The sequence below is a fragment of the Sinohyriopsis cumingii genome, chromosome 6 (assembly GCF_028554795.1).
Source record: "Sinohyriopsis cumingii isolate HCF-2022 chromosome 6, ASM2855479v2, whole genome shotgun sequence".
NCBI classification, from domain to species: domain Eukaryota; kingdom Metazoa; phylum Mollusca; class Bivalvia; order Unionida; family Unionidae; genus Sinohyriopsis; species Sinohyriopsis cumingii.
The window spans coordinates 72,518,475-72,533,868 of NC_142966.1; the positions used below are offsets into that span (position 1 = coordinate 72,518,475).

Here is a 15,394-nt window from a genome sequence, read left to right on the forward strand (position 1 = left end):
TCATTTCAATTAAAATGTAATTATTATCAAACAAACTATATGTATATAACCAATTTTCTTCAGCTTTCTGACTGTCCCAAGAAAAGCAGACCCATGGGTCAAATTAGGGTCTTTTTGTGTTTTCTGAGAGCTTTGCCTGTTTACTGTTGTTGATGATGTTGTTGTTGTAGGGCATAACGCCATTTTTCAGCACACGATCGGCTGGCTATACATGGCGGCCAGTATTAATGGGGGAGGAAGAACCTGGGAAAACTCCAGAAAGAACCATCGACCCACGAGAAGCTACTGGCAAGCTTTCTCACATACCCACATAGGCTGATCCGAGACTCGAACCCATGCAGACAGAGGTGAGATGGCAGTGATCCGTAATGGAGAGTGCTTTAGACCACTCTGCCACTTGGGGCCCCCCATTTACTGTAATTTATTACTTGTTTACTACATCACCACATTTATCAACATTTACATTAAGTCCCTTTAAATTAAGTCAGTAAATCCACACCATTAGTTTTTAGTTTATACTAACTGCATCACTGACTTCTGAAATTTCCTTTGCTCAAGAGACCATTTTAAAACTCTTTACTCAGAATAACTTATGAAGTGGAACCTAACAACCATACTCTAAATCTCCAGTGTTTGGTAGTTAGTGTACAGCAAAGTTTCAATATTTTTTTTTCCAAAGTCGTACAAAGCCTTAAGCCACAAACTAAAATGGGCAATTACACTAAAATAATTAAAGAAGCAAAATTATTTGTTGATAAGTGCATCTTCAAATGATGACCGTAATATTTATGTTTCTTCGCAATCCATAAAAAATGGAGGACTAGCTGAACTAGCAAGACTGTTTCATACATTGCATTAGCTTACAAGACAAAACTGACAATTACTCCACCAACTGCCAAACTAACTGTGCAAACGAGATCACTAATTGTGCTAACGAGATTGTGTGATACAAAGTGAGCAGTTAACTGTACAAAAATTGAGGGAGCAAGGTGATTTGTCAGTAACACTTCTTCACATCATTACCATGATAATTACCAAGTTTCATGGTAATCCTTCTAAAACTGCAGGACTATTTGTGTTAACGACATTATATCATACACTGCCACAAGACAAAAAGGTCAATAATTCTAACACAGATTGGAGGAACATGATGATTTGTCAATATTAACATCTTCAGATAAAGACAATAATGTTTACCAAGTTTCATGGCAATCCATCAAAACCTGCAGGACTGGTCAGTGAGACATAAAGAATACCATATACCTCGACCTCTTGAGTCCCAGATGGACAGTGACATATAAAAAATACCATATACCTCGACCTCTCGAGTTCCAGATGGACAGTGACATACAAAAAATACCATATACCTCGACCTCTTGAGTCCCAGATGGACAGTGACATACAAAAAATACCATATACCTCGACCTCTCGAGTTCCAGATGGACAGTGACATACAAAAAATACCATATACCTCGACCTCTCGAGTTCCAGATGGACAGTGACATACAAAAAATACCATATACCTCGACCTCTTGAGTTCCAGATGGACAGTGACATACAAAAAATACCATATACCTCGACCTCTTGAGTTCCAGATGGACAGTGAGACATAAAGAATACCATATACCTCGACCTCTTGTCATGCATGAGCATAAAAACTATGTAAAGTTTTATGCCAGGCATGTTTTGTGAACCATCAGGTTGGTTAACATGAAAATAAAGCTAATTTTTACAGAAAAACCTAAAACAAATGTGTGTAATTTGGATTTTTAACACAGTTTTAAAAAATGTTTACTCATAGCACTATGAAGTCTGCATTGTGGAAGTTTATAGTGATGTCTAGCACTTGGACATCACGCCGCAGACATGTAGCATGATGTTCCACCCAGTCACATTATCCTGATACTAGGCCGACCAGTCCTAACATTAGCCCTTTAATGTTGAGTGCTTAGCAAGGCAGCTGTCAGTACCATTTTTATAAATCTTTGGTATGACTCAGTCAGGGTTTGAACCCGTGGCCTCCCGTATCCGAGGCGGATGCTCTAACCGCCTAAAACATCCTTAGAAAAAAGCATCTTATTAACAACTGTTCCCAACACAATTATAAAATAAGAATTAAACCATTAAACAGCCCTTGCCCAATCTTCTCACTACTGATGTCAAGCTGAGATCGTAACATATTTTTAAATTTTCTGAGGTCCCTAGGTAACATTTGCCCTTGTTCAAAACTGTGGCCTGTGTTGCTTTTTTTTTTTCCCACTTAAGTACATGGACATGATTTTTGACAATTTTAGTACAATATGCAAATTGCTATTTATTTAAGCCATTAAAATGCACTCATCCTAAAAGATTTCTTTCTTACCCAGACAATCCATCTTATGGGAATTTCTCAAAATGCATATAAAATGATATGACAGACATAAATTGTGAGGTCAGATGGAAGCCACACTGAAAAAGGACAAATCAGACATGTCCACTGTGACTCCTTTTATAACAGATATTTTATTGCAACAACAATATTCTTCATAATCACTGTATCAGGAGAATATTCAATTTGACAGAATGGAAAAGTTATTTAATTTAAACTACTGTCAATGTTCACTAATGGTACAGGTATTTACATTATACACTGAGACTGAAATAACAACATTTGTGTATCATAGCTCTTTATCTTATCCTAAAATATGCACAACCATGTGTAAAGGCCATCTTGTAATACATTATTAGCATGCTGACTTTGGAACAAGGTTGTAAGCATGACATGGTTTGAATAGCTCACAGATCTGTCAATGTGGTCTCCAAAAATAACTGCTTTAAATGTTTAGTTTACTTGTGTCACAAAGACTTTTTTTAAAAATCGGGCAAAAGGCAGACAATAAATGTTTATTTTAAATGTGCCTCACCTTTTGCTGTGCCTTTTTAAGTTACCTGTATGTATAAGGTATGCATATGATATACATTACCAGTTCTGACAATGCATTCTCACTGGATGTGTGTGTATACATATGCAGCAATGAAGGTTCCATGTTTCAAAATTTGAATTTTTTCTCAAATGCACATGCACACGGGCCATGGTTGTTCAGTGGTTAGTGTGAAAGACACTCAATGAAAAAAGTTGGGTTTGAATCCTACTATTAGATGACCAAGGCATGTCTAATATGGTGTGTGTTGGGCAAGACACTTTCCTCCGTTTGCCTCAGTACTCAATAACAAATTTGTCTTGCTGTGCCATAGAACACAAAGCTAATCAAATGTACTTTGTATACTGACTTACAAGTTAAGTCAGGGGCCTTTAAAATTATGAAGTTAGAAAATGTTGGAATATCCTGGAAAATAAGAGTCCTATGGATACATACAATAAAGACAAGGCTGGTAAAAAAAATTCCTGGTGGGTGTGGTTGCAGAATGCAAATTCACCATATTCTGGATGCCCCTCAAAATATTTTTTCAAATCCTATCTTGCTAATAAAAAAATGAGTGTTAATCATCTGTATCACATGATTGCATGTATTGCAATGGCAGGGTTCAAAAGGAATCCTGAAGAATTCACTGTAGAAATAGCACAAATAATTCAGTGTGACTATGTTCCCCAGTTCAAGGACACATATGCAGAGATATAGGTGCTGAGTATTTCAATTCAAATGTTTAATAATATTTTGTAAATAATGCAATCTTTCTTAATTTACAAATCTAAAATTTCATTACTCAAAAACGGTTCTCATCTTCATCAGCAAGATTAAAAATTCCTTATAAACACTGTATGAAACCAGTATTATCACCCTTTACTATTTACATACATACAAGTTCACAACAAAATACATCAAACAAATAAAAGAGTTTACATTTTACTTCAGTAAAATGTACAGATTTGTAAATAAAGAAAGACCATTGTTTATAATATTTGTTATACAACACTTCAGACTGAACAACTTACTGCCGTAACATTGCAACATACATGTACACACACAAAGTACGCACAAAGTTGATACTGGAGATGGGGCCAATAAAATCTTTTTCATGTTATTCCAAATGTGATTTCTTATGGATTGTTTGAATACAATGTAAATACAGTTTAGAACATGTAGAAACAAGTGTCACCTTGTAATGGCACTTTTAACACATTATTTACACATTATTGGCTCTAACTAGTTGAGGAAACGGGAGCTAAGCGTCTTTCCCAAGGACACACCAAGGCAGTCCACCTAGTCTGGCCTTGGTATGAAATCCACAATCCTTGGATTACGAATCCAATGCATTACCAACTGATATCCCATGGTTCCAAGAAGAGATGAGACACAATGCTATCCAAATGCAGCAAGTATACATGCACCTTTTGGACATCTTTTTGGTAAGAATGTAGATGTCATTTCACTTACAGATAAAACAACACAGCATGTTAAATGTTAAGGTGATTAATTTTGCAGCACGAGTGATTTATACTGAATGGAGACATATGACTATAATTTTGCAAAATATTTAACTCTGAAATGTATGGTTTTTGGAACTAAAGAACTGGGATGTCTAAATGTAATTACTTTAAGATACAGCAAACTGGGATGTCTAAATGTAATTACTTTAAGATACAGCAAACTAGGATGTCTAAATGTAATTACTTTAAGATACAGCAAACTGGGATGTCTAAATGTAATTACTTTAAGATACAGCAAACTGGGATGTCTAACTGTAATTACTTTAAGATACAGCAAACTGGGATGTCTAAATGTAATTACTTTAAGATATGGCTCTTCCTCATTATAACAGGGGATAGAGAGAATGATGAAAAATCTGTGTTCATGTAAATTAAATATTTTCACTTTATGATAACATTACTGTTTGTCACATAATAATGTTCAGAAAAGAAATAAAGACATAATACTTAGTTTCCTTTTTTATTTCAATCCATAAATAAATGACCAATTCAATTAAAAAATTTTCATTTTAAGGATGGGGTCCGTAGTGGCACTGCATTATATCCAGAATCGCATTACAGGAAAGCGTGTTATAATGAGGGTTAGCTATTTATTTTAGCAACCTCCAGACATACAGAAAATTATTTTGGCTCATGATACAGCCAAAGAAGGATTTAACAATAACAAGATTTTCAAAATGTGTTTCCTATTGCAATGGATTTCACATCAGAGTAGGTAGGTAGGCTTTTAATATTATATATATTATAATGATTAGTATATATAATGTACTAAGTGATTTAAGTATTGAGGAAAACTGGCTCAATTAGATACACATATCAATTTTGGGAATTGTTTTTCTTCCCTAGGGGTAAAAAAATGCAATGGTCAGCAACAAAAAAACAGGGATGGTCAGCAGACTGGAAGCACAGATATCTTTTGGGGGGTCTGATACGATCATCCATTTAACAGTAGTGATAACAAGATTTTCAAGATAGCTACTGTGGTGGCCGTATTCTTCTACATCAAAGGGGCATCATTTTCATTTAAGACCAACCATGGGAAGAAAGGTGTCATGTTTCAAGCAATCTGCCATGTAGTTTATGAGGACCAGCAATAAAAAAAAAACTTGTGCTAAGAGACAGACAGACAAACAAAAGACCATCACATAAACTGTCCTGGTATATGACCAGAAGAATTAAAAAATCATTAATGATCTATATACCTGAAATAAAAAACTCTTCAAATTGGACAAAAACCTGGACATTATCTCTGGTATAGAATTGCCCAGCAATTTTCTTTTACTTCAACTTTTTTCTCCCAAAAGCAATAAAAACAGAATATTGTCATCAGTTCCTGGCCGTCTCAAAACTTGGTCAAAGTTGCAAAGTCACGGTTCAATCAAACAAGTAAAGGAACCTATCTACAAAGCATTCTTAAGAATGTGGGAAAATCAGATACCAAACATTTTTAAGTAATTGTGAAATAAATTACTTGAAATACTTTAGAGCCAAGTACAAAAACATGGCTAACTAAAGTTTGTGGAAACTATTATTTAATTTACACATATACACAGTAATAATTGCTACATTATAATTGCAGTAACAAAATCCCTGAGGTATTGACCCACCACTATCATTAACTGCAGTAATGAGGCAAGTAATGTCAATGACTTCAATAATCAAATTAGGCCGCATCATTCCATTACAGATACTTATAAAAGGAATTCAAGCCCCATCCCCCACCAAGGCCCCCAAAATATGATTGTTTCTGATAACCTGACTGACCCAAAAAAATTTAGTGCCAACCATATGTCGGTTTTAAGAAACAAAATGTTGAAGGGTGTATGTATTTTGGTTTCATTCCATTAATTTCCAGTCCAGAAAAGGCCTAACACCTACCCTATTTTGTTTTCACAGTGTAAGCAGAAACTCATTTTTGTTTGTCCACAGTAACAGGCAAATGTCCTCCTGTTAATTTAAGATCAATAACTACAACATACTGATGATACTATGCATGTATATGATGACCCTATATGCAAATAGGTTGAGGTCAATGTAGTACTGTAACAGTAGAAACCTAAAACTCTGAAGTGCTCCTGGCTACAATTTTAGACTAAAATTAAAATTAGTTTTCAAAAGTTTTATGAGGTCACATACATGTAAAACTGTTATATCAGCACTGAGAACTGCGCAAGTTTTTGTACGCTTGATGTCTGAGTTACAAATTTATATGTAACATGAATTTGGGTAAATTTGGTATGACAGTTGGTTACTTGTTCTACAATGCATGTGACCTGAAACGAACTCTTGTCTGCACCAATTTCACCATCCTACCGAATCTGCTTCCAATCCTCCTGCCCAAATGGACAGGTCTCTTAATCCCAAATGTCATACAAATTGGTATAAAGTACACTAATACTCTACGTATCACTGGAATCTTTTTATATTCCCCACCCCCTCTTGACAATCACAGATGCATTCACTAAATTTCAATCATTATTGCTATACCATATTTCGGTACATAATGTGGTACATTGATATGGACCCCCCCACAACTACCGTGTTATAGTGTGATTACCTTATTTTCACTGAATTTTAAAGGTAGATAAACATTATAATTTTCCAATCAAACGTTGCCCTGAAAACAACTGACGAGTACAGAAAAGTACTGATGTTGATGATTATCTAATGTACTTTAAAAGGTTCTATTCAAAGTAGTGATCTATTCTAGATCTGAATGCTATTCAAAGTAGTGATCTATTCTAGCTCTGAATGCTATTCAAAGTAGTGATCTATTCTAGCTCTGAATGCTATTCAAAGTAGTGATCTATTCTAGATCTGAATGCTATTCAAAGTAGTGATCTATTCTAGATCTGAATGCTATTCAAAGTAGTGATCTATTCTAGCTCTGAATGCTATTCAAAGTAGTGATCTATTCTAGATCTGAATGCTATTCAAAGTAGTGATCTATTCCAGATCTGAATTCTATTCAAAGAAATGATATATTCTAGATCTGAATTCTATTCAAAGTAGTGATCTATTCTAGATCTGAATTCTATTCAAAGAAATGATATATTCCAGATCTGAATTCTATTCAAAGTAGTGATCTATTCCAGACCTGAATTCTATTCAAAGTAGTGATCTATTCCATACTTAAATTCTATTCAAAGTAGTGACCTATTCAAGATCTGAATTCTATTCAAAGTAGTGATCTATTCCAGATCTGAATTCTATTCAAAGTAGTGATCAATGTTAGACCTAAATTCTATTCAAAGTAGTGATCTATTCCATATCCATCTTCTATTCATATTTAGTCTTTACCCATTATTAACTAGTATTTGTTTTTTTATAATCTTTCTTTGTCATAACAGTCTTTTCAAGCAAATAAAAGTTCAATAATTTGCTTAATTAAGCATTTCTGTAGTATTCTCTTTTTAAAAAATTTGATCCTTTATTTTATACAACCTTGAAAATACACTACATTAGTGAATGTCAGCAATGTCCAGGCTAAATCTCCAGATAAAAAGAGTGTACTTTTTCTTTTTACTGAAATGTATTACAATCAATGAATTATATTTGCCAATGATAACGAGATCAGCCATAGTGCCAACGTAAACCATCTTTTCAAACTGAATCCCTGTAGAAAAATAATCATGGATTCATGTGACGAGTCCTAATTAAAGTTGTCCATAGGATACTGTTCATTTTGTTGTTAAGTTTTGTTTTTAATACTGCAGTAACACAATAACTAGTGCCTGTCTTAGAGAAATATGGAAATATGGACTATGATTCCCGCACTCTCAGAAATATATAAATTAACAAAAGAACTTCCTACTTTTTCATGGTGCTATAAAAATAACACAAATTTTGACATAAAAATCAGGCAACAAATACAAAACAACAGACGCTCTACATATTTTAAAAGGATTCAACTAAGCTGCGATTTCATTTTTAACAGCTCATGTTTGGAAACTCAATGATACAGTTGTGCTGTGGCGGGTCTCTATTTAGAACTTGAATTTTCATTGGTATCTACACAACCATTATTGTGATTAGGTGCTATTAAATGTTCACACACATACATATTCTAGAACTGAACATTTACTGTATATAATCATTTATAAATTGAAGCAAAGTGTAAACAACAAAGTTACTAATCTGCCATAGCATAATGTGTCTGCAGATCAGGGTCTGTGGTGTTGGTTCTACTGATTACTTCTAATAAACTAAACAGATCCTGATCTGCCCATTTATTATGCGATAGCGGATCTGGGTCTGTGCAGTATGCAGTCGGACTTGACTTATAAGTGAGTGTAGCCAATAAGAAATGATCCACTCCATTTGAGAAGAAAAAAAGGAGCAGACCTAAATGTAGGAGGGATTCAATGAAGCTTCAAAATAAAATGTTATGTGATTCTGCATTACTGGTTCTGTTTCAGTACAATTTTGAAACATCAGTTTTCAATCCTGATATTGTACACCCTAGAACAGACCCTGGCTATTATTTAAATTGTACACCCTAGAATAGACCGTGGCTATCATTTAAACTGTACACCCTAGAATAGACCCTTGCTATCGTCTAAACTGTACACCCTAGAATAGACCCTTGTTATCATTTAAATTGTACACCCTATAATAGATCCTTGCTATCATTTAAATTGTACACCCTAGAATAGACCCCGGCTATCATTTAAATTGTACATCCTAGAATAGACCCCGGCTATCATTTACACTGTACACCCTATAATAGACCCCGGCTATCATTTACATTGTACACCCTAGAATAGACCCTGGCTATCATTTAAATTGTACACCCTATAATAGACCCTGGCTATCATTTAAATTGTACACCCTAGAATAGACCCTGACTATCATTTAAATTGTACACCCTATAACAGACCCTTGCAATCATTAAATTGTACACCCTAGAATAGACCCTGGCTATTATTTAAATTGTACACCCTATAATAGACCCTTGCTATCATTTACAGGTCAGGTTTATGGCCTACTGACATGTCATGCATTCCTACATGTATATTCTATCCGAGGTAATGCCTGCATTACATAGTGAAAATTCCAATTCCTGACCAATGCTATGAAGTGAAGTAACTGTACCAATGATTGCGAAGTCATAACTGGATCAGAACAATGATTTACATACTATTTGGCTTGTTGCCAATCTCTTGATTGCTGTGGGCACTTGTCAAAGCCAAGACATAACAGTGCAAACAAATATTGCCTTTGCAATCAAAAAGTTGTGACACTGGTAGAATGGTCTGCAAAGCTCTGGATAAAGACTGAATACATTTTACTGTATGTAGTACTACTACTATTACTACTACTACTATTATGACTACTTATGGTACTACTAATAATAATATAGACTTAAGTTAGAGAAGTCTGTAACAGAATTAACCTACCATGACTCTTCTAGCAGTTATATACAGTATATAAATCATGGTGTGATAAATTTGGCTTGACACTAAATAATTAGGCGATTCTAAAAATCACATGATCAAGCCTGGAACATATGCACTGGCATTTGCAAACACATAAACATTTATAAAATATAACCTATCATCCTGTATTGAGAAATTCAACTGTGAAAATAATGCAAAAGTACAGAAAATCAGGCGGTATTTATATTACATTAGCTGCTCAACTGTCCTTTTGATACACTGATTACAAAAAGAAGAAATCCTACGAGTCTGCCTTATGTCATTGGGAATGTCGTTCCATACCAGTGGATTAGTATCCAAGACCTTAAATCTGAAGTACCATCAGCATCTCTTTGGTTAAAGATAATGTTTAGGTAGAAGGGAATGGCTAAATACTGATGTATGTCATCTGCACAATCTTTATTCATTGATTCTGAAATAGTCCATTGTATACTAACAAAGCATCATATTAAGAACATTGTCTCTTTCCCTGGTGTCTTGATGCTGTGATTATGTAAGGCATGGTTCACAGTAAAACGACTGACTTTACAACATATCTGGCGATTCCTCCATTATTTATGGACATCACATCTTAACCTGCTAAACCAAATGCCATCTGCATTCTTCCACATCATCAATATACTAACCTCCATTAACATGGACTTCATACAGGCTGTATAAAAATAATAACCTCCACTAACATGAACTTCATACAGGCTGTATATTAATATATACTAACCTCCACTAACATGAACTTCATACAGACTGTATATTAATATACTAACCTCCATTAACATGAACTTCATACAGGCTGTATTTACTTTCTGTTAGCATGCGCATGTCGGGCCGGAATTTCTCCATAAGAATCTCAACCACATCACGTGTGGTAGCCGAGCTTGCCACACGGATACATTTTGTGACTACATTCTTGTCCTGGTCTTGGAAGTAAAACCTAACAACTCCATGAAATTCACCAGCCTAAAATGGAAAACAAAAACAAACTTAAATGTTAAATTCTGATACTGTGAAAAAAAATTTTGTATATCTGCTGCACCTTTTGTGAGAGTGTTGGTGTGGGTGGGAAGAGGCAGTTTCTCAGGTAACCACATTGTTAAGAATGTCACATTTGTGGCGACACTATATCTATGCCCATGTCTCATAATGTTTAATATCAGCTCCATACAGTTCAAGCAGTACAATAAATTATATATTCACCATTATCATAAACCTTGTTTTGAAAGATTAGTACGCATTCTTTAGGCAAAATATAACCCATGAATATAAGCAGTGTCCATATCTTGATCCCTGGCATCAGAATTTGATTCAAATTTATGTTGGATCTGGTCCTAAGGCATATGGGTTTTAACATTCAGTTAAGTCAAACCAAGGAGAATACAATATCTTTTTCTAAGCAGCATTTCATTACGATCGTAAATATTTTTCCTGTAAGATCCCACTGCTTTTTTTTCTTCTATTTCTATCTATATCTTCATCTACATCAGTGATTCATGGGTTCAGTAACAGCCTCAGCAAACGAGGGGCCTGATTTGAATCATTTAGGTGGGGCCCCCTGGGTTAATGTGTGGGTCCCCCTGTGAGCACAGCATTTGAAAATAAACTTTTAAGCAAGTTTCATGTGACCATATTGAACTTAATTTCCTTCCATCACTTGAAAATTACTTTCTCTCTTTAGATATATATTTCAAATTTACTGATGTGTGGGACCCCTGTGAACCCAGACCCTATTGAGCCGAATTGGTCTAATCAGCTAAGTTAAGGCTGGCCCCACATGGGTTGTGTCCAAAAACTGAGTCACATACTATTTTGAGTGGGTCATACTGAGATCAACCATAATTATCTGAAATTTCTTACATAAGTGTTTTTTTTTAAAAGTATTTGTTGGGTCATGAGGCTAAAACCAAAAACCTAATCGGGGTTGCCAGCCAGAAAGGTTAAGAACCATATATATACATGGTTAAATATCTCTAGTTTCAACTCAAGTGAGACAGTGTACTAGACATTTGGTTGGTAAAAAACCAGTCTGATTAAAATCATATCTCAGTCTACTGTCCTATGTAAAGATCTGACTGAGACTGCTTAGGGTGTGTCTCTTTAATTAACCAAAAGATATGCAGTTTTTAGAAATTTGGAAGAAAATACAATCGTTTGACTTACATTGATGCTCATCAGCCATACTGCTCAGTCTCCCAAATGTGAGATACAAGACTTAATCTGAGTGGCTGATAAAATTAGTGATGATTGTAATTACATTGGTCACCAGACCATGATCCCAAAGCAGCCACTATCAGATCTTCAGTACAACCATGGAGATCTGATTTTAATCAGACAGGTAAAAAATGGAACCACAGGTATTTAAAAAAATGAGCCCCAGACCCTGGAAAAAATCTTTAGCCCCTGACATGACATAACAAACACAAGCTGTATCTTACGAATCTTGTTACACACAATGGGTGGTTTCCCATAATAGTCTTACTATACTTGGCTGCAAATAAAATTTCGTCAAATGCTGGACAGTGGGTACATGCAAATGAAAGGAGATAATTGCCTTTCTTTAATGAAAAGTTTTTCTACACCATGCTCCTCCCAGAGCCTTTCAGAATATATCACTGCCTGAAGACTGATTTGACCCCTAGGGGTAATTTAAACCTTAGTACATCATAATATTACACACCAAATTAATTATTATCAATTGAAATCTAATTAAAACTGAGGAATGAGCGATCAGACTATGTAGGGCAGTTCATTCTGATATTTTAATGTCACAAGCCCAGGTGTGTTCCATCTATGTATTACAAATTCCTGACATTTTCCCCATAAAATCTACACTGAAAGCATTATAGAAAAAGATAAAAAAAGAAAATGTGATATGACTTGAGTGTGATGCAGTTATCAAAACAAAACTCTTTTTCAAGATTTAATCCTTAACATAATAGTTACTGCTTTGAAAATACAATGTAGGAGGCGGTAGAGGTCATTATAAATATCTGCACAGTTCAATACCTCATTAGTGTGACATCCTTCTTGTCTCTGTCTCCTAAGGCCAAGAAAATCAAAGCATGCCAAAATCCTCATGGTCTCAAGTAGTAATAACCAATATATGAATCCAATGCTCAAAACTGTTGAACAGTGAGGATATGCCAAACTAGAGGTTCATAATTGATGACAGTGAGAAGTAATTACTTCCTTACACAACAACTACAACTGTAATAACTGATGAGAAACTGATGAAACAAGAAAAACACATGTTGTTACTGATATGATTGTGGAAATAGTTTCTAACTTCATAGTTCCTACCTTTTTTTATCAGCAATCTGCACATAGATCATACATGTTTACAACTCAATACATGATACGATTTCCCAAATAATTACTGATGAGATGAATTATTGGTATTAACCAAAAATCTGGCATACCACGTATTTGTGTATTTTCTGTGTTGCAGATTAAAAAATGATACAATGTGTAGGGATTCAAATATATTTTGTCAACTATGACATGAACAAGATAATTCTGTTGAATTCTTCAAGAATGACCCAATTTTAGAGACAGACAAATGAATTAATAAGTAACAAGAATGTCTACCAATAATATAGGAAACATTCTTGCAAAGAATAGTGAGTCAATAAATAGTGGAAAATTTTCAAAACTGACAAATATTTCTGTGTCCAATTTCAGAGTTTATATTTACACTTCTTTTGAGCTTTTCAAGATTACAGATAACACAACATAACACCTGAATTAGGCAAACCATTCCAATAATCCATATATTCGAGTAAGTAATGCCCTAGTTACTGTATACACTCGTGTATAAGACAAATCCAACTGCAAACTGCACAGTCTGATCTGCCATCGCATAATGTGCTGGCAGAACCAGGTCTGTGCAGACTTTGATTTGCAGTTGCATTTTGTGACAGCAGATCAGGATTCTTGTTGTTTGCAGTTAGACTCAACTTATAAGTATATAAGGTACCAATGTTTGTTTTATTGCATTCAAGAATTGTTATTTTAAAACAACATGACTCCGCTAGGCTTTGAACCTACGACTTCCTGCATACAAGGTGAATGATCTAACCACTTAGGCCACTGAAGCAGTTCATTTGGAACATTCCTAATAATAACTCTCCATACAACAAAATGCAACACTTAATAAGACACTAAAAATAACTAGACTGGGAATTCCAGGGGCTACAAGAATATGAATGGGTGCCAGTCAGATCTACTTATTACAAGCATATCCCAATTTTAATTTATTTGAAGAAGAAAAAAATCAGGATAATATACCAATGTGGATTTTAATCAATTTGAAGAAAACTATTAAATATTTAAATAGAAAAAAAACCTGAATTTTAATAAATTTGAAAAAAAACTGGTGAGATTAAATAGTAATGTGAATCAAAGCTCAGAATCTATATTTTTTAAAAAAATATATTAGTAGTCTGCTTTTTTATAACTCATTGTTAGCATTAAGCAAATCCCATTTGTATTTGCTTAATAAATCAGGTCCAATGGGAAACTGCATAGACCCAGATGAACCACTGCAAAATGCACCAGTCGATCTGGCTCAATGCAGGTTATTAGCAGTAACAAACACAGATAATGGTCTGCTGTATCATGTGACTCAGATCAGTATTTGTGTTGTATGCAGCTGTACCTGACTTGTAAGCAACCATATGCAGACCATGCATCAAGACATGAATTATACAATGGCAATTCTTGGTACTATTCCTTTCATTCACTTTGAAATCTTTGATTGTTTGCGATTTATTGTGACTGTTCTTTTCATCAACATTTAATTTTTATTTCCAGACTGCTTGTGATAATTTGGGTCAGGCAAGAGTATAATTTCATCATAAACAGGTACTATATAATATACATGAGGTAAAAGCAGTCGACTTCCTGCCTGTTCCTACCTTTACACTGTCATACCTATCATGCCTGTGCTGAATGGCTGTGTATACCTGGTGAGGTATATTACAACACCTATAGGTATCACCTGACTAACTACAACCAGCCCGCACTAAACCCACCAAAACACATGTACTGTATGTACACTGCACTGAGTGTTGATGTTTATATAGCCAGAAGCAAATGTCACTTATTCATGGAAGTGGAAAAAGGTCTGTACTCTGATAACACTATGGAGATTATAGGTGGTTTGTGGATAAACCGATGAACAGTATGCCTTCACTCTGTACGCTTTAAATTTAGTTTCTTTTTCAACTTCGGAGCATGGTATATTTAGCTCAGTTGGCAGAGCACTTAACTTGAAATCCATGGGTTGCATGTTCAGTAACCACCTTGGCCAGTTCAGTTTGCTGCCTGGGTGTGTCTACTGGAAAGAATCTTAGCTTCCATTTTTTTCAGTTCCCATTCCTTTCACATGATATAGCCCACAATAAAACAACAAAACAATTTGTATCGACCTCATGGTTATGAGTTTCCTCTGACCCTTCCCACCCCATGTTTGATATCTGGACATTTAAGTTTAGGTGAGGTGAACCAAAAATTCAGAGATGCAACGCAAAAT

General features: G+C 34.9%; 1 protein-coding gene across 1 annotated transcript in view; it reads right to left on the bottom strand.

Annotated features, from left to right (window-relative positions):
• LOC149797195 (afadin-like) overlaps nucleotides 1-15,394 on the bottom strand; it is a 181,215-nt gene that overhangs the window by 149,886 nt on the left and 15,935 nt on the right. The window contains exon 2 of the mRNA XM_089961872.1: nucleotides 10,632-10,824. Within this exon, the coding sequence (XP_089817998.1) occupies nucleotides 10,632-10,824 (193 nt within the window). The remainder of the gene's footprint in view (nucleotides 1-10,631; nucleotides 10,825-15,394) is intronic.